Source organism: Nomascus leucogenys, chromosome 17 (genome assembly GCF_006542625.1).
Source record: "Nomascus leucogenys isolate Asia chromosome 17, Asia_NLE_v1, whole genome shotgun sequence".
NCBI lineage: Eukaryota > Metazoa > Chordata > Mammalia > Primates > Hylobatidae > Nomascus > Nomascus leucogenys.
In genome coordinates, this window is record NC_044397.1 from 23409534 (window position 1) to 23435660 (window position 26127).

General features: G+C 34.2%; 1 protein-coding gene across 5 annotated transcripts in view; it reads right to left on the reverse strand.

The window, feature by feature from the left end:
• Positions 1-5548: 5548 nt before the first annotated feature.
• Positions 5549-26127, reverse strand: part of GALNT13 (polypeptide N-acetylgalactosaminyltransferase 13) — a 595812-nt gene continuing 575233 nt past the window's right edge. For 2 of the 5 annotated variants that reach the window (XM_030795859.1, XM_030795860.1), the window contains exons 12-14: positions 20608-20742; positions 12595-12792; positions 8881-8960 (exon numbers count right to left, since the gene is read on the reverse strand). In XM_030795859.1, the coding sequence (XP_030651719.1) occupies positions 12607-12792; positions 20608-20742 (321 nt within the window). In that variant the 3' untranslated portion in view covers positions 8881-8960; positions 12595-12606. Of the gene's footprint in view, positions 8961-12594; positions 12793-15991; positions 18332-20607; positions 20743-26127 lie in introns of those variants that run through there. The other 3 variants (XM_030795862.1, XM_003274969.4, XM_030795861.1) reach the window with 2 other exon arrangements.

Consider the following 26127-nt stretch of genomic DNA (forward strand, 5'->3'; position numbering starts at 1 on the left):
GTGTAGTGGAGGTTAAACCGTATCAATATAAAGAAGAACAAGAAAAATGTTAAAATTCTCTCTCTGCCTCCAACCCTTTTCCCACCAACTCCCAAGTCCCTTGCATGGAATACAATGCGCCAATAGAAAGGAAGGATGGAAGTTCACTTGATACTCAACAGATATGTATTGGGTGCCTAGAATGTGCCAGGTATTATTCTAGATACTTGCAGTATATCACAATGAAATCAAGATTCCTGTTTTGCGGTACCTTTTATTCAACGGGTGAGGGTGCTTGGTAGGGGTGAGGGGTAGAGAGAGAGAGGCAATAAACAACTAAGCATTAAAAATGATAAATAAGTAAATTAGGCTACAGTATTACAAAGAGTAGATGGGGGATCTCGTAGAGAATTTAGTTGTGATCAAGGCTAATGAGTTCCCATGTAGGTATCTAGGAACAAGTATTCCAGGTAGAGGCCCTAAACCAAAGACATGCCTGGCTTGTTCAGATCCACAGCAAGGACACAGTGCTTGGGATGAAGTGAATAAGGGGAAACATTGTATGGGAGGAGGTCAGAGAGTTAACAGGGGCCAGATCAGCATGCAGTGTTGTTGGCTCTTATAAGGACATAGCCTTTTACTCTATGCAAAACAGGAAGCCACTGGATGATTTTGAGCAGAAGAGGGACATACCTGAGTTACATTTTATATCATTATTCTGGTATTCTTAGACAATTTTTTAATATAAATTTAAGGCTCTCTTTGAGAACAGACTATGGAGGAGGCAAGGGTGGAAGCAACTTGGAAACCAGTCAGGAGACTCCGGCTATCGTTTAGTTGGTGGTACAGACCAGGATGGGAGTAGTTGAGGTGTTAAGAAGTGGTCAGATTCAGCAAACACTGTGAAGGTGGAATCAAGGAGATTTTCTAATGGAGAGAGAGGTTTCAAAGATACCAAGATTTTAGGCCTGAGCAACTGGCAAAATGGAGTTGCCATCAACTGAGACGGAAAATCTCTGGGTTGAACAGATTTGTAGGAGAAGGCAAAAAGTTAAGTTTTGGACAAACCAAGTTTCAGATGTCTCTTAGTTATCCAACTGTAGATGTCAGGTAGGCAGTTTCTGAACTGGATAGAGATACTTGGGAGTCATCAGCATCGGAGGCATTGAAATATGTGCTTCTGGATGAGATCACCAAAGAGTCAATGAGAATTGAGAAGGCCAAGGACTGCACCTTGAGGCACTCCAATATTAAGACATGGGAGAAAGAAGGGAAAGCTTAGCAAAGGAAACTGGAAATCATTGGCCAGTGAGGTGGAAGGAAAACCAAAAAAATGAAGAAAATATATCCAAAGGAGGAGTTGGTGAGCTGCTGAGTCAAATGATTCTAAATCCGCTAATGGAAACTAGAGTCTTAAAAAGCTAAGTATCTGGGAAAAAATAGATTCTCCACCCACTTTGGTCCATATAAATAAAGGAAGAAATTTGAAGTGCTTTTATATACGCAACTTAACTTCATGTCATTGTTTAAAAGCCAAAATGTTTCACAGGTACGTAGGGAAAGCAAGCTGCAGGCTCAGGGCTGAGAGCACAGGTCCCCTTAGTCTTAAGGAAGGGTATTTTAAATTCTGACCTCAATTGTTTAGACAATGTTGATCTCACAGCCTCCACCTTATATATATTATCATGTAGTAGATAGAGCACTTGCTGCAGCAAGTTCATGTGTTTTGTGTTGCAGAGAAAACGGTGAAATCTGTTTTAGATGTTTGCATGTTTACCTAGGTTTTCACTTCAAAAAATTGGTGAAGAGACTTCTGTCAAAAGAATTTCAGTGGGCTACTTACAACTTCTTTCCCACAGTGGAAGCAGAGATTGGTGATTAATATCCTCTGTCCTGCGGGGGGAAGAAAATTCATTATGTCAGAAAATGAGTGAGTCAGCAGAAAGCCTAATAGTCTCCTTGGCTGAGGAGGAAGAGGAAAGCACAGTTCTGAGCATGAGACCTCACATTCTGTTTCTACCAGGTGCTGAAGAAAAGCAAGACAGGGTAAGTTATGCATCTATCAAAACCTGAAGTGGGTGGGGTTGCTTTATTAGGTTATACCTGAGTACCTGGTTACTGCTGGAAATGTATGCTGTGTGTGGACAAGAGTAACCGAAAAGAGAGTTGGGTATCTGGAGTCACACTTGGTTTACAGAAAGCCAAGAAGGGACATTTTGTGTGTAAGACACAAAATCTAGAAATGTCCTTTACACTTGCTGACAGTTATAAGTTGTGGAAAACTAATGAGGTGCTCATGTTTGCAAATCAATGGACTTACGAACAGGAAATTTCAGATGAGTCTGTTCAGAATAAAATTATGAAAACAGATTATTAGAATCTTCTTTCTCTCTTCCCTTCCCTCCCCTCCCCTCTCCTTTCCTTTCCTTCTTTTCTTCTTTATTCTTGCTTCCCTCTTCCTTCCCTTCCTTCCTTTCTCTACCTTAGAAAATTAAATTCTCTTTTTGATTATCTTAGTGGTTAAGACTGAAGAGTTGATCCTGGGGAATCGCCGTGCTGTGGAGTGGGCAGCTTCTCTCCATCTTCCTCTCACCCCGACAGACGGTCTTTTAGGATTCCAGTCTCAGAAGCCAGGTATTGGGTATGGCCTATATTCTGAAAAACAATTTTTATCATTGATATGAGACTTTTAAATTTTTCTATTATTAGTCATTTTTATAAAACAGAAAGAAAAAATCCACCTCAAATCATTTCAGAATCAAAAATAAATAAAAATAAATGCTTTAAAATCATGCATATTTTAGTGTTTCTATTTTACATATTTTGATAACAAAATTATACTGGGAACACAACATTTTCTTGGTGCTAGGAGATATTCATAGGCACTTAACCATTTATTTAAATAATCTACAAGCATGGAAGTTAAGCATAAAATACTGACGTTGTTTATCTATTTGAAATGTTAACCATTTATTTTCCAAAAAGGCAATATATACTAAAGGAAAACTCAATTGGCATATTTTAACTCTAAAAAATGTATAAATATTTAAACTTACAGCAAAAGAACAATTATATCATCTAATAATGCTTACAGTATTTAAAATGTGTCATTATGCACAATCTACTTTTATAAATGTTAAAGAACCATGTGCCAAGCATATATCTAAAACATTTTTGAAATTACTCCTTTCTAGCTGTAGCTACACTGACCAAAAAAAAAAATAAGCTGAAATAGAAAAACAAAAAAACACATGTAATCATTAAGTCCTTTTTTCCCCCTTGTGCTATTTTTAGCTGAAATTTCAGTACAACTGGAACCAAGCAGCAGCTTACTTTCATTTTCACACCAATTGAATGCATGATGAAAATCTCATTTTTAAAAAACATTATAGATATAGCCTTAATCATCTAATTTTCCATTCTAACTCATTAAAAACAGACAGAATATTGAGTGATTTGTTCTCCCTAGCTAAAAACAAAAACAAAATAACTTTATATAATGTAACACAAGTATTGCAGAAGTGGTCTTTATCTTAAAGGATTCTTAACAAAAGAGCTGCCTGAATTCACTAGTATTTCAGAGGGATTTTTCTCTTAAAACAAACACAATGAAAATTGTCTTTAGAATTTATTGACCAATATAAAACAAACTGGGCTACATATATACACAAATTATTTAAAACACATTGCTGGTGCTCATTCAACACCATAAATTCACACAACAGCTGATATTTAGTAGCAGTTCGAACATGGTGTAGTCACAACAGATGTGTCCATGTACTGTGTACATAAGAGGGGCTGATTTCACCTATTCCATAATTCGACATATTGGGGAAAATGGGCAGTGGCGGAATCCTAAAACACAAGCTGCCTTTAGATCTAATTGAATTTTTGCTGCCCAACTGAATTGGAAATTTATTCAAGATTTGCAGCAGACATCAGCTATGCAGGATGACAGCTGTAGATGGTGACGCATCCATTAAAAATTTGAATTTCTAAAATTTTTCATATTTGTGAAATCAGTACACTTTATAACTTAAGAATGCATACATGTTTTGCCTCCTCTGAGACTAGATTTAGCATCTGTAAATGAGATGCAAGTAAAATGGTTGTGAGCAGATACGATCATCATTTCTTAAGTGGTGAAACCATGTGTGGTGGGAGACAGTATTTTGAGGTTTACCGAACTAATTCAGAATATGATCCTAACCTCCCACCAAATTTTTTAAAAAGATAAAAACAGTTCTGTTGTAGTGTAGTTATTTTTTCTCTCTCTGTACACTTTTTTCCTTTTTATTAGACTGTTTCTAAGCACCATGGCAAAATCAAATTTATGGATTGTGTTTACTAGAGTTTACAGAGCTCCACTGGGAAGCCTAGAAATCTCTGCTGATTTCCCTGCAGTCTTTGAAGCTCCATAACATAGAACCCAATCTTCACAGTAATAGATGGTCTAATTCTCTGTGCAAGCTCTAGGCCAAACCTTACTTTTAACTTGAAGATAATTAGAAGGAAAATGAAAGTGAGTATGTTCCATTAGTTACTACTGAAGAGGCTTTGCTTCCCTAAAACCCAGTTTGCCAAATAATGCTTGGATGTTCCTGTAATCATGCTGTTGCTTGGTAGTTTATTTCTGCTGTAGGTCTTAGTGCTTGTATTATTTTAAAGAACTAATTTTTATTTAAATTAGTAGTAAGAATTTAAATATTTCTAAAGAATCAATATACTAATCATAATTTTTTTTTTTTTTTTTTTTGGAGACAGAGTCTTGAGGCTGAAGTGCAGTGGTATGATCCTGGCTCACTGCAGCCTCTGCCTCCCAGGTTCAAGCAATTCTCCTACATCAGCCTCCCAAGTAGTTGGGATTACAGGCATGTGCCACCACATCCAGCTAATTTTTGTATTTTTAGTAGAGACAGGGTTTCGTCATGTTGGCCAGGCTGGTCTCGAACTTCTGAACTCAAGTGATCTGCCCACCTCAGCCTCCCAAAGTGCTGGGATTACAGGCGTGAACCACCATGCCTGGCCCCATAACATGTTTAATGAAGATATTTTTCTCATTACCGTTCCATTTCTATAATTTTTTGAGTGACAGTATTAGTTTATATTAACAATAAGGGGTCCAGGCAACACCACTTATAGATATATGATCCTTAGAAAAGTTATATTACATATCTAGGTTTCAGTCTTATTATCCATAAACAGAGAAACTAAGACAAGGTCATCTGTAAAGTCCTTTAAAAATCTCTGTAATTGTGTTTATTCCATTGACTGCACTTAGAAGATAAATTTAGTAATAGTTCTTATGAAATCATGAAAATACATAATTTTTAATGATATCTCTCCTTTAAAAGTCAAAATCTTATACCTTCAAGTGGCCATTGGACACAACCAAAAAATAAAAATTAAAACTATTTTTAGCTTAATGAAGCAACTTATATAATATAGCAGCATTTTAATAAAATTTCATATTTCATTTCCATAAGGCAGGATATTTTATCCAGAAAATATATAGTCCATAGTTTAATGTGAAGAATATTAGGAAGAAAATTAAAATTTGAAGACAAAGTTATTGGAAATCCTGTCTAAATATATTAGCCTTTATTTTAAAATTGAAAATACAAAAAAAGTATGATACAGTAACACTTAGCAACTTTAACACACATTTCAGTTCATTAATTCAAGAAATATTTAAAGAATATATATGCCAGAAATACCAAATGAACAAAACTGACAAAGCCCCTGCCTTCATGGGACTTACCTTCTAGGGCATGTTTGGGGCTGGGGAGGGGGAAGAATAGACAGAAAAAAAGAAGCAAACTTATAGATTGTCAGGCACAGGGGATAGGGAAGGCAGATGGGAGAAGGGTTTGTCTTACTGATAAGATAGTATTTGAACTGAGACCACTAAGGGGAGCTCTCTGGGGCAGAGGGAACAAAACACTAAAGCAGGAACTTCCTTGGGAGCCATAGTGGGGTAAGTAAGAGGCAGAATAATGAGAGATAAGAGATGGTGTTATAAAAAGGTAGAATTGCATCTGTGTGTGTGTGCATGTGTATGTATGTGTGGTGAGTGGTGTGGATGTGTAGAGGGGTAACACTCATGAAGGACCTTGAAGGCCTCCGGAGGGAGAAGTCATTGGAAGATTGTGAGCAGGGAAGTGACACAATCAAATTCATGGTTAACAGAATCACTATGGCTGTTGTATTGAGAAAAGATTGCTCAAGACAAGGACTGGGAAATTAGGGAACTAAATAATAAGCATATTGCGATTAAAAAGGTTAGAGGTAGTGACACCTAGTGGATGTGGTGGCAAGTCATTCTCTTCTAGTTACATTTCAAAGGTAGCATCAAGGGGATTTGCTGTTGGATTAGATGAAAGTTGAAACAGAAATAGAGGAGTCAAAAGCAACTTTCAATTTTTGACCTGAGCATCTGGAAGGTTGAAGTTGCATTAACTGAGATGGAGAAGATCACAGAAGAAATTGGTTTGAAATATGTCAGTCTAGCTCCATAAATAAGGGATAAGACAAGTGCATTATGAATCCAATCATGGTTTTAACTTTTTGTACCGAAGACAATATTTTTGAAAACAAAATGTCAGTCATTGCTTTCTGGTGTTGGATGTTTTATAATATTTTATGCCACCTTTTGTTAGATACTATAATGGCACGTGTTCAAGCCATCTGAAGATTCTTTAAAAATTCTTTTCTAACATGAAACTCATGTAGTTTTAGTTTTCTCACCATGACCATAATGAACTTTCACATATTTAAAATTCTGCTAAAAATGTTTCAAGTTCAGCTTTGATGGGGTAGCTGTATTTATAAAAATTTGCCATTGACCATTTTCTACATAACATGCATTTTGACTGACAAAGCAATAAGTGGAACACATGGTATACATGAGTCCTTGAGAGTTGAAGCTTTTTCAACTTAAGCAATAATGCTGCACAGGGTCTTTTTACCTTAGTAAGGAGAAGAGGAAATGAGGAGAGAAAAGGAGTGTAAAAATGAAAAATGGGAATTTTACATGAGGCCTCAATGGACTTGAGGCTATTAATTTAAGGCAATGGTTCACTGCCTCTTGGGAGTCATAGCCTTCTTTCCAAGTTTGCTGTGAGCAACATACTCCCACCTCAGAAAAAAAATGCCCTGATATTCAACATTTTGCTTACAATTTTAGGAAATTCACGGATTCCCAGAGAGCTCATGGTGAGGGGTGTCTATATTTAAAGAGCAAACCTGAAATGCTCTAGGTTGTAGATTCTTCCCTACAGTTGCACCAATAAAAAGTCAAAAGAGGAAGGAATACCAGTTGCAAAAATCATTTAAGATTTTACTGACCATCAGAAAGTGTCCTCATTTTCATTATAAAGCAGTGTATGTGCACATCAGAGACACAGAGAGTTTGGATGCAATCAAAACGATTAATTCTTTCTATAAGAGCTTTTTAAGAAAAGATGAGGACCAAAGAAGTGGAATCTTTTGCTCCAGAAAACACTTCTTCCATTTTTCCTCTCAAATTTCTTAGCTGCTGAGTGCATTTATAATGAATAACATGCATATATAGGGCAACTCTATGAGCATTTTAAATGATGTCAAAGATAAAAACTTATCAGCAAAAATCTGATTTTTTCCTTTTTCTGGCCTATGCTAATGTATTTTGAACATAAAGAGTTTTAAGATGAGAAAAGAAAATGTGAATCTAGCTTAATTATAACTATGTTCCTTGGGCCATAATATATGGCAAACAATATATAGCAGTTTAATTACAATAAAAGTTTAATGAACGTGTATTGAGTTTATTCCCCTGGCGATAAAATTTTTAGATATTGGAGCATAGCACTGAAAGGTATTCTTTAATATAGAAAATGAAAATGACAGTGGTGGCCTAATTAAAATCTTTAAGTGCAATAGAGTTAAAAATTAAGTCTAAAATTCTCCCTTTCACCTGCAATTCTGTACAGCATCAATGGCATGCCACTGTCTATAGAGTGAAGAGAAAAGGGATGGTAGAGTTTATGGAGACCAAGATTTTGGTTAAGAATTGAGTTTCCAACACAAACTCTGGGAGCAAGATTGTTTAGCTTCAGCCTGTGTTAGGAATGATTGCAACCCACTTTGAGTTCTCTCACAATGATTGAAGTGCTGCGGATTAGACTCATCTTGTTCCCCTCAATGCTTCACGGATTTCTTTTTTTATGTACTTTAAATTGAATTTAAAAAGTCTCCTTCTCTTTTTTGAATTCACATTGGTTTAAATGTGATGCTTCTGTAAAGGCTCTATGAATTCAATATCCAATGTAATGTTTTTCCTTGTCCAAAACTTGGAACATTTTGTAAGATGAATTCACCATTCAGAAATAATTTAATATGTGGCCCTGTTGTAGACACAGAAATCAAACATGTTTCCATGAAGGATCAGTAAAAAGAGTGAGTTTATAAAGCAACTGATAATATTTCATAATGAAGATTTTATAAGGCATTTACATTCTCTCTTTCAATCACCATGACAACCAAAAATAAAATAACCTCCAATTAACCCTATGACATGAGTGCAATAAAGATTTTTCTTAAAGCGAACACAATTTGTTTTACAAGTTGTTCTGTTGTTTAATAATAGTTTGCTATTATTTATATTTTTATGTGCTTTGATCAGATACAAATTTTAGTAGGGAAATAAGCAAACATTTCTAGAAACGAATTAGAGACAATTGGTTTTAGAATACTAAAAGGATTTTTAAAACTTTCAATTCAGCAAAGTTAATATTTTCCCCCAATTGAAATAAAGGAAAAACAAAAGTGTAGACACTTTCATGGCTTGGAGGACATGATCTTCATGTGGCCAGGGTCATGTTCCTAAGCAGCCACTGTTGGGATCTGCTTCCACTACAGTCCTGCATTGTAGGCACCATTTTATCTTCTTCAGAAGGTTCATCGAGACATTGGTTACTGTTAACATGTCGCAACGTGAGTCTCTGTAAAAGATAACCAATAATCAGTGCAGCTTATTTCATCTTTAGCTTCACTAGCACATCAGATAAAATCTGTTCTTTAAAAAATCCTTTATGATTTTTATAGTATATAATAACACTGTGATAGGTTTGTAAAAGGAACTGTGTGCAGGTGTCCCTGGATTATTATACAACTTTGACTGTTATGAAGTCATCATTGTCTAATATACCTTTATTTGCAGATGGCTAAAGAAACTGACTGACATTTATCAAGCATTGCCAAGAATTCAGGCTCCTTTGCAAAAAGCCCATTTGTGAGCTCTGAGTTCAGTTGAGGACTGCAAATATTAACAAGCTTTTGCAAAAGCTTAGTTTTCTTAGGCATGTGTTATTCAGTAACCATTTGGTAAACATGCAAATAGATGGCACAGCTGTGACCCAAATGAACAAAACTGCTAGAGATGTTCCCATTTCAAAATACTAAACAAGCTATAGTATCTGTGACTGTAAGACATTCATTGTAGAAAGTGATTATCAGAGCAAAAAATAATCTGTCTTACTTGATAAAATCCTTACAATAGTTTGGTCTGTATTTTTAAGAATCTTAAAAATATAACAAATAAAAACAGGGGCATGATGATCATATATTTTTAAACATTATATTTATATTTTAGTTTCTTCATAAATTCCAATAATTGTATGTTAACCAGTCATTATATATCTTCTCTTTGGCATTTTTACGTACATTGGAAACCACATTTTTGGACTTTTCAGATACACATTTTAAATCAACATGATTTATACATACTAATTATATATATTTCTGCTATTTCATGGGCAATACCTAGGATCATATTATATGAAAACCTCTCCAACCAGAAGCGAAGTATTTGAATGTATGAGAGATGATTTGCAAATATATCTTGAAAATAGCACTCCAGATACTTTTTTTGCAAATTACCAAAATTAAAGGTAAACAAAATGGTTTTTTTTTTTTTTTGGCTCTTGATACTACATTGAAAATGGGATGAAAGTAAATGTAAGGGGTGGGCAATAAAAATGGTAGAGAAACAGCAGCCAGACGATTGTAATTTGCTTAGATTAGGACTGTAAACATTGTGGACTGCACTGTTGTAAGAAAGGATGGAATAGAGAATAGGTTTGTGGTAGAAGAGGCCTAAGAGACAGCAAGCAGGAAATTAAAAGAGCAAGGCAATTAGATAAAAAGGAAATTTCAAGATTGAGACCTTTGTTGTTGCTCTTTCAAAACATGGAATCAAGCTATTTACACTAAAAAACAAAGAAAGGAATAAATGGCCAAAGATAGGCAAGAAGATGGCTGATTTATGCTTATGATGCCAGAAATTCAACCAGTAGCCAGCTTGAAAAAATAAAGATACATAACAAAAACAATATGTATTTTTTCTAGACAGTTCTAGTTAAAAATCAACAAAATTGTTTCATTTTTGTTACGTACCTGTGGTCCTTTGTATATATATTCTCTTTCAAAAGTATCACTTACCATTGCATACTTCTATTAGATCCCTTTTTAAAAAAAGTATGATTTTTCATATATCAAATATGTCATTGCCCATTAAGCTACCCCAGAAAGCACTCCCAGTGTCTTATTACAATTGACCACATATCATAGTAGTTGAATGCTTTGATCAATTTGAACAATTACCTTAGTTCAAAATATAGCACAGACTTGAGATTTTTAAGGATCATGTTGAATAGATGTTGTCAACTGCACAAATAATTTTAAAAACACTAGTTATTACTGTTTTTTTCTAAACAATATAGGATTTATTTGAAGGAATTAACTAATAGTCAAAACCCACTGCTGCAGAGACAAACAACTAAATACTTCTCCTTTACAATGTAGTGCAGTAGAAAACCAGACCTTTTGGGCTCAGGTAAATTCCTGTCCTTTACTTACTGGCTGTGAACACTCAGGCATGCTTCAAATTATTCTGAGGAATCATGTTCTTTGTCAGAAAATACTTAGACTTAAACATGCTTACAAATATTCTTTTTCCCTTTTGTTTAAAAAATTTGACCTTCAGTCAACTATCTAACTGTAATCCCCTGGCAACCTTGAAAGGGTAAAAATGTTAACTATGTTTCTAGGCTACATTGTTTATGGTAAAAATGAACTCTGATTGATAAACTGCATCTGCAACTGATAAACTGCATATATATATACTAACAGAAAAGCAAAATTCAGGCTTTTCTAAGTGCAGACTTGTAATTCTGTATGTTTTATTTGGTTCCTGGAAGCTAGGCCTATGGAGTTGTTACAAGGAAAGATCATCTTCTATGAGGATAAGGCCAATAAGCCAGGATGGTTTTGACATCTGCCTGATGTGGATCTCATCTCCTTGCAACAGACTGTCACCTGTAAAGAAGGCTGTAAGAACTGCTAAGGGAACTGCTGACATTTCTCCTATGGAGAGAAGCACTCTGTGGTCTCTGCTCTAGCACTGTATAGTAGACTTGTGAGAATAAATATTTAGTTAAACCTAAACCTCCTTTTTTGGCACTGCACATATCAGGTTTGGTTGCTTTGAAAGCAAACTAACATAATACACATAAATCGCTTTGTATGCAAGTTCTTTTTGTGCAAAAGACCTAGACTTTTCCAGCTTTTCCAACTCTTACATTTGGAATGTCTTTGGCTTGAATATAGTTCTAATTAAAATAGTACCCCATATGTTGTCCCCTCTCCATAATTTCATTCCCAGCCTTGTTACAAGACTTCTGAGCTCAATTGTTTCCTCCACTAACAATCTTTAAGTGGTTCATCTGAACCAGAAAAATGCCCCAATCTTCCTTGTGTTCTCATTGTAAGGTATGGGACAAAGTAAAGTCCTTTATTTATTGGATAATAAACCCCTTAAGACTGAAAGCTAAGACATGTTCTTATTTGCACTCTTTACAAGAATTACATATCAGTTTATTGACTTGACCTGAATAATGATTCATTTTATTGCTTACTGAAAAGATAGTCAGAAATCATACAAGTGAGGGATAAAAGATACAACTTAAAAAAATATTGTTTCACTTAGGCAACCACAAAGAAATGCTTAGAAATAATTTTCTTTATAAAGGTATTGAAAATCACATCTTAGTCTGTAATAATGTTTGCTTAGTGTTTTAATTAAAATAATAAGATACTTTAGAAAGGATATGCCATATTTGCATTTAACCAAAGTATCTGAATAAAAAGAAACAAAATAAATGATTTCTGTGTCTTAGAAACAATCCTTTTTTTTTGGCCCTGTTAGTTTTTTATTGATTTTTTTTCAGATCTGATGACGCAGAACCTGTTGTCATATAGACATGGCTACAGTTCGCCTCAAAGAGAGCTAATATTTCATAATGTTGTTCATCAAGTATATTTATGCATATATATGTTTAAAATAAAGAAACAAAAAACAAAAAAAAAACCCTACTCATTAAGGATAGACTAAACACAACTTAATATGTGCAGTCCCCAAATTAATGAGTAGCTAGGAAGTAAAAGACAGAGAGTTAACGCCATGGAGAAAAGGTCATACAAATTTTTCTTAACCACATTTTAAAGGAGTTTCCAGATTTCAATAAGTGAACATAACAAAAATACTAAAATAAATTTAATAAAATCTGCAACACAAACCTCCAAAAATCATTAGAGAATGTAATCGGTAGAATTCCCAAAAATATTTCTAAAAATTTCCATTCTTGTATAGTTTCTTAGTAGCCATTTTTGCAAAGTGCTATCATTACAGGTTTCCACAGTAGGATGCTGGGAGCCATCAGCTACTTTGTTCACTGAGAGACAAGACTGGGTGATTATATGAAGAAGAGTGTGGGTCTGTTTGACAAAGAAAATAATGAATAATGATGAAATCAAGTACAAAGACAGTGATAAATCAATCATCCTAGGCAACATGCAATTTCTATTGGATAAAGATGGAAGGCACATGTCACAATAATTGCATCCATGGAGCTGTGGGCCACATATTTTTAGATGGCTTTAATATCAACCCTATAAGGAAGGAATAAATGAAGATAAGACTGAGAATATGGAGAAGGGCTTAAGATTAAATGATGAAATATTTTTGGCAAAAGGTTATTTTAGATATAAAAGATTATATTCTTAGCCTTCATCCTAGTAATACAATGCTTTTTAGTACCGGATGAGTTATTTGGGAGTGGATATTCAAAATAGTTGATTAGTCCAACTATGACCCTTGGCCTCCTCATTCTTTCACCCTAAAATTAAATAAACATCAGGGACAAATTCGGAGGATAATTTAGCTTTAAGGCTTTACTTTGAACAGTATGGTACTCAAATTGCTCCCACTTATGTTTTTACAAGGCTAACCTGGTTGTGTTCCACAGGTACATTGCCACCTTTGTTAGATGTCAATTAGAAAGGTAGGTAATGAAGGGAGGGAAAAGATCAACTCTTAATCTAATTCTCCAAACAATTTTAATTAATTAATTTCTCTGTCTGTTTCTTGCTCTCCATTTCCTCCACAGGAACATAAGCTCCAGGAAAGCCACAGACTATGGCCACCTACATCTTGAAGCTCAGTGCCTGCCCATGGGAGACACTAAGTAAGTCTGTTGATTCAAACACTTAGTGAAAGGCCAGTGCAGACAATAAATCCTGTTAAAATTAAGCTACTTCTCTCAGGCAGCTTAATGAACACAAATTATTGGATTTATGTTTTCAAGGATTTATCTTCTACAGTAAAATAATATATAGTTTGTAAAGAAAGAAAAAATAACACTGTATTAATATTGTTAAATATGTAGTTAATATTAAAACTATAAATAATATTGTTAACTATATAGCTTGATTTTTTTAAGAAGACTAGTTTATATTTTTGTTTTTAAACCAAACATGAATTTTCCATCCATACTGTTCAAAACTGCTAGGCTAGATCATCCTCTACTCTCAGTGATATTTCTTCTTGTAGTGAACTTTTCTTGGAAAATGCCACTTTAACATCAAAGATATTAGTGTAAATGATGTTAATTTCATTTGTAATATAAAAGAAAAATTATTTTTATGACATAAAACAAAAACAAAATGATTTTGCTTATCCTCTGGAAACATGACCCCAGGGCATAAATACAATATAGAATTTTCATTAAAAAACATGACTGTAACATATATGTCCCCAAGGTGTTTATCAAATGAATGGCCATGAAAAAATAGTCAAAGAACTTTCATTCCAGGTACTTCTAAAAAGCCATAGCCCAGAAGAAAAATTACAAATCTTGTCCTTATTGAGACAAAAATTATTTTTCATTTAAAAACACACAAAATTATTTAGTGTCTTCATTTGCTTGAAAACAAAGCATAGTTCATTTTTTTCTGAGTACACTGTTTGAAAAGATAACAATTATTAATATTGTATGTATGTTCTAATAATTTTATGTATTTATATAATTGAGGTCATATAATAAAATATTCTTTTATACATCTTGTGGGCATTTTTTCTATCATTAAAACAATCTAAAAACATATTATTAAAAAATAAACTATTTCTCTAAAATGAATTTGCCAAAACCCATTTAACTTTTTTATTTGCAGGGAATATCTTTCCAATTTGGAGCTATTGCAAATAACAAAAATATATTGTATTTCAGAGATATTTGATCAATATATTGATATTCAGAGATATTTGCCATTATTAATAATACATGGCAAATATCTCTGAACATCAGTGTCTACATCTGTCATTATTTCTTTGGAAATGATTCTTAGAAGTGAAATTGCAAGGTCAAATACATGAACACTTTAACACATATCAGCAAAGTCCTTTAAAATATATCTATAACAGTAATTTTGTAATAATAGCAGCAGCAGCTAACACTTCTTGTGCTTGCTATCTGTCAGGATACTTTATGGGTGTCAGTCTCACTGCATCTCCACCAATATTACATGTTGCTGCTAAAAACATTTCTTGCCGTATTGATAGGATAAGCAAGAAATGAATACAGTAACACACATAAAATGATTTTATGTTTTTTAAAAACTTTTCATTTTCTTTGGCTACATTTCTACTATGCTGTTTATTCAAGTCCTTGTACATTTCTATATGTGGTATATTATTTCCCTTTCAAAAAGTATAGTAATTAAGGGTTGATATGCTCTTTATTAGGTATATCAACCCTTAGTTATATCTGTTTTTGTTGCAAATGCCTAATTAGTCTACTTTGTTTTGTTTTAGAGAAAGGGTCTCACTATATTGCCCAGGGTGGCCTCGAACTCCTGGGCTCTAGCAATCCTCCCATCTCAGCTTGCCAAGTAGCTGGTACTACAGGCTCATGCCACTACATCCGGCTATATTAACTCAACTTTGAAGACAATGTGACATCCAGGCTGACATGCAACTTACTGCCAAATATATTTTCCTATAGCTTTGTTTAAAATATTGACTAAAAATAGTATCATCTAAACCCTAAGCTAGTATTGAGTTTTGTTTATAATATGGTATTACTTTATTGTTCTCCTCTAGAATGTAAAGCCTTGGTATTTCCTGCGATGTACAATATTTTAATCATAACGTAAAAATACGTAAGAAAAATATTAGTGATTCCTGCCTTTAAATATATTTGCAAGTTTGACTAACATAAAATGTAGCATTGAGTATCTCTAAATTTACCCTTCCAAATATATAATTCCTACTTAAAGCCAGCTGGAATCAGGCTAAACAATTTTGGTGACAAAATAAGAGCCATTAATATTGTAAAATTAGGCCATACCTTGGTATTAAAACATACTAATTAAAAAAATAGATATTTTAATGAACTGACTGCATAGTTGATTTAAGAGCCAATTGCACAGGTCTCAGTTTAAAAGTTGGTATAGTAAAAGATTAAAATAAAACCCAATCAATTATGTTATTACATATAATCATATACAAAATAAGTATAAATTTGTACTATTATATTTAATAGCAAAGATAATAGGAGTTCTGTTAATCAAGCATAGAATAACAATTAAAAATTAATATAACAAAGTTGTTACTCAAAACATTAATTATGATCTCCAGACAAGGTAATCTATGCATTCAGTCGAACAGAAATATTATAAAATATGAAGTGTAATCATTTAACATATAGGAACTACAAATATGACACTAATCTATTGAAATTCCTACTCACTACTTCTAATAAGAAATCACAGCTATGGGTCAATAGGAATATGGAAAGGTAATACCTGTGTAATGCACACAACCTTCAAAAGGTAAATTGAGCCATTGTTTTTCTTAGGAATGCTACACAGGGGAATAGTTGGGATGCACTTAAAGATCACTTACCTTGAAATTATAATCCCATTTACCTGCTCTCTAATAAAGGTAAATAAAAGATGGTAGTGTAAGTAAAGTCTAAATATTAATCTAACACATTTTACCTATGGAAAAAAATTCCTTATATTGTGACTCTGGAAACTATTTGATACAGATGTATATAGAATTCACAACAAGTATTTTCTAAGTCAACTTGCTCAGTCACATGAAAAATAAGTTATTTTTAGCATCATATTTTTCTCCCTTTTTTTCTTTGTTGCATAGTGTTTGTTGAACATAAGTGTTCTGATCTAAAATTAGATTCTCACACTGTATGTAGCTGCCTAGTTATTCAAAAAGAAATGTAATTATGTGCACATATCATAGGGAAATATTCTAAATTGATTGGAACATAATTGTAATGTTCAAACAGAATATAAGAACACCTGAACACAGTAGAATGAATGGATGACAGAACTTTATAAAAATAATTTTTAAAATGTCTCAGTGAGATGAATTTTTTTTTCTTTTCATTTAATCCTGGCAATAGGCATTTCATGGCACAGAAGGGTTTGTGCAATTTATTTAAGCTTCTAAACCACGTAGGTACCCCACAATTTTGCTAATGATGCCCAGGATGCCCTCAATTCAAACAGATTAGGCCACATATAAGATGACAGTGAATTGAATTCGTGGTTATTTAAGAACTATTTAGTTAGGGGTGTGAGAAACTACATTTCATATCAAAGTTGACCAAAGAAGTGCATTTATTGCTAACATGTGCTTAGTTTCATTCAATTACAAGGATAAGCAATTAGATATTATATTATGAATATGTATAGCTGAAGCTTGTAAGCAATTAGAGCAAAATGACAAAGTAGCTTTATGACTGCTTATTTAGCTAAATAGACCATATTTATTGTAGAACATCTTTCCCACTATTAAAAAAATGAGAAATTTTATGTCAATAGAATTTGGTATAACAAATAACTGATAGCATTTAGTTATTCCGTTTGAAATACCGTATATTTAGCTTATTATATCTTAACCATTGAAAGAATCTAATTATTTCCAGTTTTTCGATAACATCAAGAGGCAATGTAGTGTAGTAGAAAAATTGCTGGATTTACTGCCAGAATCTGGCTGTGCAAACTTAAACGAGGCATTTACCCTATGCTTCATTTTACTAATGTGAAAAACAGAATATCTGTCTTATAAGACTATTGTTAAGAATTGCATGAGAAAACAGATACGTGTTGAACTGTATTCCTTCTCTTTTACCCCACTCACCTAAGAAGAAAACCAAAGTAGCTGGATGGATTCCACGTTTTGTGGCTTCATAACTCTGTTTCCATTTTTCTCTGGATATTCCAACAATCTTGCTTCTATTTATGACTTTCTTTTCTAAGATTGAAAGGACTATGGGAGATAAGGTGATGGAATATTTCTGCTGTTCACATGGTGAGATTCACAATTGTACTGATAGCTAGCTTGCTTGGAATACTGTACTAGGACCTGAAACCTAGCTCTGCTGCTGGCGGTGTAATTTTTGTGCTTTAGTTCCTCCTGATAAAGGCTTAAAGGAGAGAACTTTAAGGTACATTTCAGTTCTGTAATTCTGTGAACTCCAACAATTTTTATTCTGCCTTGAACCTGCGCCACCTCAGAGATTTTTCAAAGAATAATTTTGTCCTTGCTAGCAAAAGATAAAGAATTGAGTTAAAGTAGTAAGCAGCGCGCATTTACTTTCCACAGGTTGGAATATGAGAAGAATAGAACCACTGAGCAATTATTCCTCTTTCTCATCTCAACACCTCTTATCCTTTTGCTCCCTCTCCCTCTCTCTGCTCCCCTCTGGAGGCCTTGCCATTTTCCAAATTGTATTCATGCCTTTTCCTAAATTTGTAACATTCTTTAATCAGTGCATAAAAAGACTATAGAAGACACATAGATATTTGACCCTGTCCTTTTCAAATGTAAATGTGTATATGAATGATCGGAGATTTTGTTAAACTACAAACTTGGATTCAGTGTGTTTAGCATGGGTTCGGATCCTGCATTTCGAACAAGTTCCCAGGTGGCGCTACTACTCCTGGAATCACCCTGTGGGTAGCAAGGGGTGGAACCTTTCTGTGAACTAGAGAAACCCTAAATGTAAAACTTAAAAGCATAGTAATAAATGTTGTATTTCAATTTTGTTTAAAAAAATCCTTTTTAATGACCTTCTCAAAAATATAATCACATTTCAAGCTGAAATTTCCAGAAAGGCAATGTATTATTCCTACAATTGCTTTATTCTCATGTCATTTATTAGATTATGACCTATACGTTTTTTAATTTGGCAAAGTGGTGTCATTAGACAATGTAAACATCACTAGTTAATTTTGAAAACATAAACATATAAGAGAATTTAATTAAGCTATATAATTCAGATGATCAAATTATTTAAAATAAAAATTTCTCAATATTTATGGCATTTTATAAGCTTTTTGTGTGTGTGGTCCAAAGTCAAAGTAAACATGACACAAAATGGTACAGTGCTCTGAAATACTGCAACAGATTACTACTAGTCATCCAAAAGAGTAAATTTATAGAAATCATTTATTTATCTACCTATGTGAAGCTACCTATTTTTTTTTCACTTTTTACTTAAAATTCCTTAGTATCCAATAGCATTGCTACTAGCTAACAGAAAATGTAAACAAAAATATATACCAAATTGCTAACAGTAGTTATTTGAGAAATGAAAGAATTTGAGTTATGACACTGTTCACTCAAGAGTTATGGAAAAGTTTAAAGATTAAAAGTGGTATTCTAAAATTCCACACTGCTTCCTTTTATAAAAATGTATACGATCATTCCCCTTTCTTAATAAATATATTCTAGATTTTCTTATTTTTAGCATAAGCTCAGTAGAGTCCCAGGTTCCTGGTAGAAACTAAACAGTAACAACAAGAACAAGTTTTATTTAAAAATAAATATCACTTATAGGGTTTCTACTATATCTGTACATTTTACTGCACTTTTCCTCATAGAAGAGAGTACTGATGAAGGATTTACCTACATGTATTTTGCAAAGGCACTGTTTTCTGTAGGCTTAATATCAAGGATGGTACCAATAAGTAATAGTTGAAGAGAAAAAAATTGGTGGTCAGACAAGGTGAGTAGGATATAGCGAAGGCAATAGCATCTTAATAGAACACATTGGTACGACATACAAAGAATTCTCAGTGTTTGTCCTCAATTGTGGCCCAGAAGATGATTTTGTGCCCTAAGATCCTGGTAACACTGTGTAAGTATTGGGCCCAAAATTAACCCTACATAACCAGTTTCAAATCCTGTAAGAATTCAGTAAGTTTTTCTAACATTCAACTTAAGAAACTACAGACTCATGCAAATATTAAAACGACATTCAAAAAGGTTTTTAAAAGGTCTTGTTAAAATATCAACAATAACAAAAACACTGTAGATTGGTTTTTAAAATGTTATTCTTGTAGAAAATTTTAGGCTTGCATGGAATACTGCATCTGTGAGACTCACTTACCTCTATAGTAGTATTTATGTTTTAAGCAGAATGAAGTTTAGTTTTCCTTTTAAATAAATCACCTACCACTTAATAATGTGGGAAATGTAACACAGACGACCAATTCATTTTGTTAACCATAAAAGAAAACTGAAAGAAATGAAGCTGTTTTCAAGAGTAAGCTTCCTTATGCAAAGGAAAATATTTCTTTTTTATTAGCTCCATCTGATGGCTGATCTGGTTTTTACACACTGCCTGGAGATAAATTTCCAACAGTAATTTTGTTGTTTTCTCTCCCTCTCCTCTGTCAGAAAGGTGTGCTATCAATATAGCCTTGAGAAGAGGCTACTCAGCTTTTTATGTGACTAATTAGTTTATTGAATTCTGCAAAATATTTACAATTGTAAACAGTAAAGAAATCTTGTTAATCTTGTCAGATATTGTTCCTTCCAGTTGAGGAACATAAATGTCAGTGATTAGTATTGTAAAATTTAAAATTTGAAAATATGGACATATTGTCAATATTATCCTGTATGCACATCTTCACACAAACGTCTCAGATAGGCTTAGCTTACCCCTTGCCTAAGTTACGTTTGGCATGTACATGGAGATAACAAATTGTCATACACAAAACTGATTTTATTGTCTTCATTCATATTTTATATTAATAGACCAATTTGGTGAAACCTGTTTATATAATATGCCATCCTAATGTAATCGGATATGAGCCTGCATGCTTGAAAATCTAATTCTACCCATGTAGATAAAAGCCAGCTTAAGATTTAAATGTTGAATGTTGAAATATATAACTGAGCTTAAGCATCAAATAATAAGTAAATTAAGGAAAATACTATACCTCAGCATCATATTCCCATAACTGATTTCCTCTCATATGGTGGCATTTTAACATGATTACAGGTCCATTGAGTCTAGAAACATCCAAGCACAAGTCATCGGTTCGGATTTCTTTGTCAGCAGTGTAAGAAAATACCTGAAAATGTAAAATGCAGCTAATAAAATAGTATGTATGTTTTAAAATGTCACAATAGAGCAGATCTATCCGTGGAAGCTTTTGTATCAGATAAACTTGTGTTTTCAAACGATTGCTGGTATGTTATCTTGAGAAAGCTATTTCATCTCTTTGAGTCTTTTTCCTCAACTGCAAAATAGGGACAAAGTCATCTGTTTTATGATGTTTTGGTGAGGCCTCAGTTTAACAAAACAAACTTTTAAATACCCATTATTTGCTGGCACTGTATTTCTTGCATGATACTTGCACTATGAAGCACACAATAGGTTAAATAAAATAAAATTTGCAAACTTCATGGGGCTCAGTGAAGGCAGTCCCTGTTCCTACTATCGTATGACCAGTTCTCCAATTCTACAATGTCATTTTTCATATAGAAGTTTAAATCTTTCTTCTGATAACATAAGTACATCGTGTAAGTTTTATTAAATATTGTCAGTGAGCTTCTGAAGGTTGTAGAAGTATCTTCTCTAGAGATCTTATTAAAGGTAGGCTCTACACTTATCTCTCTAATATGGTTTGCCTAAGCTTAACTACATCAATTCGTCTGAAAATATCCAAGAAACGTCACGGTGGATTATGGACTCTTTGCTGGATAATTCAATTGAACTATAATAATCTTTATTATTTTGTTTCTGGTGTGAATAATTTATTTACAACATTGATTATTAAGGTTTCATGAGGATTTTTTTCTTTTTTTAGACAGAGTCTTGCTCTGTCGTCAGGCTGGAGTGCACTGGCCCGATCTGGGCTCACTGCAACCTCCGCCTCCCGGGTTCAAGCGATTCTCCTGCCTCAGCCTCCCGAGTAGCTGGGACTATGGGCATGCGCCACCATGCCGGGCTAATGTTTTGTATTTTAGCAGAGACGGGGTTTCACTGCGTTGGCCAGGATGGTCTCAATCTCCTAACCTCATGATCCGCCTGCCTCGGCCTCCCAAAGTCCTGGGATTACAGGTGTGAGCCACTGCACCCGGCCTCATAAGGGTTATTAAGCACATAATTATAGAATGTGTTTTCTTCTTTTAACTGTGATAAGCATTGTTCAGTATTCTGTGGGTTTTTCTTTCTCCTTGCAATGTCAACAGAATACATAATGAGAAAGGTCATGTCAGGATCTTTTTGTTTCTGAAAGATATCTGAGGAAGTCAGCTTTACAAATAACATAAACTCTGGAGCTCCGTAAGCTGTGAAAGAGTTAGTCTTGGAAGAGTTGCCTCTGCAGCACTGCTACTCAGAACTTCTATGAAAATCACAAGAAGTGGTGAGAGGAAGCAGCAAAATCAATGACGGAACACAAATACCCTCTTCTGCCAACCGCTTAAAAGGAAATTATCGGGGGCTGGGTCGGTGGCTCATGCCTGTAACCCCAGCACTTTGGGAGGCTAACGTGAGAGGATTGCTTGAGCTCAGGAGTTTAAGACCAGCCAGGGAAACATACAGAGATGTCAGCTCTACAAACGATAATAAAAAGAAAATTATCCAAGCATGGTGGCACATGCCTGTTGTCCCCACTACTTGGGAGGCTGAGGTGGGAGGGGCTGAGGTTGGCAGATTGCTTGAGCCATGATCACACCACTGCACTCAGTCTGGGTGACAGAGCAAGACCCAGTCTCAAAACAACAACAACAACAAAAACCAGAAAATTCTTCACAAAGGTTATACATTTTCTCAATAATATACAAATTTGAGAAATGTGAAGTACATTTAAATGAATTATGTAAAATATATCACAGACTTCATATATTCAATTCACAAATAAATTTTCTAGGTTCTTTACTTTTTTTCATGTTCATACGTTTTTATGAAGAACATCTGGTCACCTAAGAAGAATAAAATAAAAACCCATCAAACAGAAATATTCATATCCTCCCCAAACAGTATTATTTTAAACACAATTACAAACTTATTTAATTACACAAGTGAGAATCTTAAGCTGAGAGAAGGAAATTTCTAGAGAAATTTCTTTTGTTCATTATAGGATTATTTCAATACTGAAGGATAGTCTTCGACATTAAAATTGCTTCCTTTTAAAGTGTACAAATGCCAGTATAAAAGGAAACATCATAACACCCATTTCAGCCTTAATTTTCTAATGGCTCAGGCCATTTTTATACAATGTATTCTTTTCCAGTCTCTTAAGACAGTTTGGAAACAGTACCTGTTGAACCTTTCAGAGAGCAGTCTACCATATCCCTTGATCCTCAATTTCTAATTTAGATTCATTTGTGGTTGTTAGACTTATAAGTAATTTACATTTGAGAAAGATATATCTGTAGAATAGTTTCTGTACTTATATGTGTATATAAATCATATGTCTGCTAAATTTTTTTTGGCCTTTGTACTTGAAAAAAAATTAACAGATGTTAAAATATTTGGCTCACAAGCAATTTTTGTTAAAAACAATCTGTAGATAATGCTTCCTTATTTTTCTTGGATTAATGTAAAATCAGGATCAATTTGCTTTTTGTACCTGGGAAATAATCTCATTGTATGCTTGTTTCTAGGATGTCTTTTACTCTTGATAATAATAAAAAGTCAGTGCATGTCAGTATATACATATCCTTCCTGATTTTGTCTGGAAATTATTAGGTTTGATCTCAATTATTTATCATTTATATCCATTAGCTTTTTAACCCATAATTGTCATTATTAAAATTTTTTCATATTTACTACTGTAAAAGGTTCATGGAATTCACTTTGGGTATACTGAAAACATCATATGTGAAATACTTTGCAGAGATTCTGGCACACAGACAAAATTCAGTAGCTGATATTTAGCGTTATTATTCCCAGTCTTGGAGTTAATCCCAAATTGAGGATTTCTTCCCAATACTGCCAAGAAATTTCAGTATAAGGGTCCAGCCATGTTTGCTCTTGCCTGTCTGTGCTGACCCCTTGGCCACTGCACAAGTCCCGAGGAAGAGTTTATAATACCTGATGACAGATGTTTCTGATAATTTCAGCATTGTATTATGACCCTCTAGATTAACTACTTATGAGTTCCTTTATGACTTTGGGGACAATCTCCTAATCTCATGCTGTATTTCCTAGGAAGCAGCTATTCCCTATAGCTGTTGCTTGTTTTTCCGTCTCACTACTCCACAGACACTCTCAGTTATCATGCGTAAGGCCCAGCCTGTCCTTGCTGTGGTTGAAACCTTTATGCCTGACTATGTGAGTTAAAATATTTCTAATCTGAATACCAATGAAGCACTTTACCTTAAACTATCACATATGCTAATAACTACACTATACAAGATTGATTCATTCATTAATAAAATCTCATTGTACATTCTCTTAAAATAATGGAAACAATCCTTCTTCCTTGTCTAATTATCTCTCAGATTGCTTTATCATCGGTTACCAATACTTAGTAAAGCAGAACTGTGTTACATGAACCATAGATTTAGCATATGTTTCCATTTGTTCCAGTGCCAGCCTGATTTTAATGACAATTAATTGGTTCAAAGTCTAATCACTTTAATTAAGCTAAGGTGACTAGAAGCAGGGAAAAACAATCAATCTCTGTGGCTTTCCTTCCATTATAAAAGAGGAAACAGGGAGAAAGTTAACATTAATTGAACACTACCTTTTTTAAAAAATGTGTTCTATGCTTCATATATATTACATTAAATAAATTTGCTCTATTCTTTTATTGTGCAATTACATTTATATTTCTCTGAATGTATACCAACTTACAGTACTGCAAAATGTAACAGGTAGAGCTCTTTGTATGAATCCTATGGATTTAGTAATTTATAGTGTTTCTAAAATTCTGTTTCACACTTAATGTTCATGTTGTCTAAACTGTAAAATTATGAGCTATCCAGTATCACATATATTCTTATGTAGTCCTTCAGTCAAGCTAGGTCTACAACCAACCACTAAAATGGTCATTTTTGAGTCAACTCTTTTAATCTCAGCTATCTTATAAGATGGTGATAATGATACAGGTGATAATGTCTATGCTCCATTTTGTGGACCTTGTTGATTATTATGCCTTAATCCCAGCACTTTGGGAGGCCGAGGTGGGCGGATCACGAGGTCAGGAGATCGAGACCATCCTGGCTAACATGGTGAAACCCCATCTCCACTAAAAATACAAAAAATTAGCCAGGCGTGGTGGCGGGCGCCTGTAGTCCCAGCTACTCGGGAGGCTGAGGCAGGAGAATGGCGTGAACCCGGGAGGCAGAGCTTGCAGTGAGCGGAGATCACGCCACTGCACTCCAGCCTGGGCGACAGAGGGAGACTCCAAAAAAAAACCAAACAAACCAACAAACTAATTAATCACTGTAATAACTCAGTTTTTATTATTTACTGTTGTATTAGTTCACTAGGGCTGCCATAACAAAGTACTATGGACTGGGTGGCCTAAGCAACAGAAATTTATTTCCTGACAGGTTTGGAGGCTGGAAGTCCATGATCAAGATCTTATTAGAGTTGGTTTCTGCTGAGGCCACTCTCTTTGGCTTGTAAGAGGGATCTTCTCCATGTGTCTTCACAGGGTCTTCCTTCTCTGTTTGCATGTGTCCTAATCTCCTCTTTTTATAAAAATACCAGTTACATTAGATTAGGGCACCCTAATGATGCCATTTTAACTTTACCTCTTTAAAGACTCATCTCTAATATGGTTACATTCTAAGGAACTTGGGGTTAAGACTTTAGCATATGAATTTCTAGAAGAGCACAATTCAGGCCACAACACCACTAACCCTTTACAATGTGTTGGAGTAGATAACATATCTTTCCTTATTCCTAAGTGAAAAACATAGTGTGCATTTTTTTTTTTTTTTTTTTTTTTGGCTAACCTGTTTAGCTCACCTTGGGATTCAATTCAGAAGTTAGAATATACTGTTTAGTAGTACTAATCAAAACTCTAAATGTAATGTAATATCAAATAATTCCTTCTTCACACTGGGCCTAATTTATGTTGGCAGCCTGCAGAGGCAAAGGTTTTTTCTGTTTTACGACTTAAGCTTTTTTTTTTTTTTCCTCTCTGTTCCTACCCACTCCCAAATTCACCCAGTCTGCTCATCAGTTTATTTTTTATTTTTTTATTCTTCCAGAGTGGCAAAGCTGTAAGAGAGGTCTTACTTGAACTGTTTTGTGTAACTCCTTCCTGTTCTCCAGCCTGCCAGAGATTTAAAGCTCCCTGTCCTGAGACCATTTGGATTTTCTTAAAGATTCCCATCTCTGAGCACCTCTTAACTGAAGTGCAAAGAGAGAGGACAATGCATACTTTATAAGTGAGCCACTTTTTGTGAAAACTCTGGGAGGCAGGCTAACGTTAGGCAGTGCAGTCAGTTCCTTGTATTAAGGTGTCACGAGCCAGCCTTACCATGTGTGA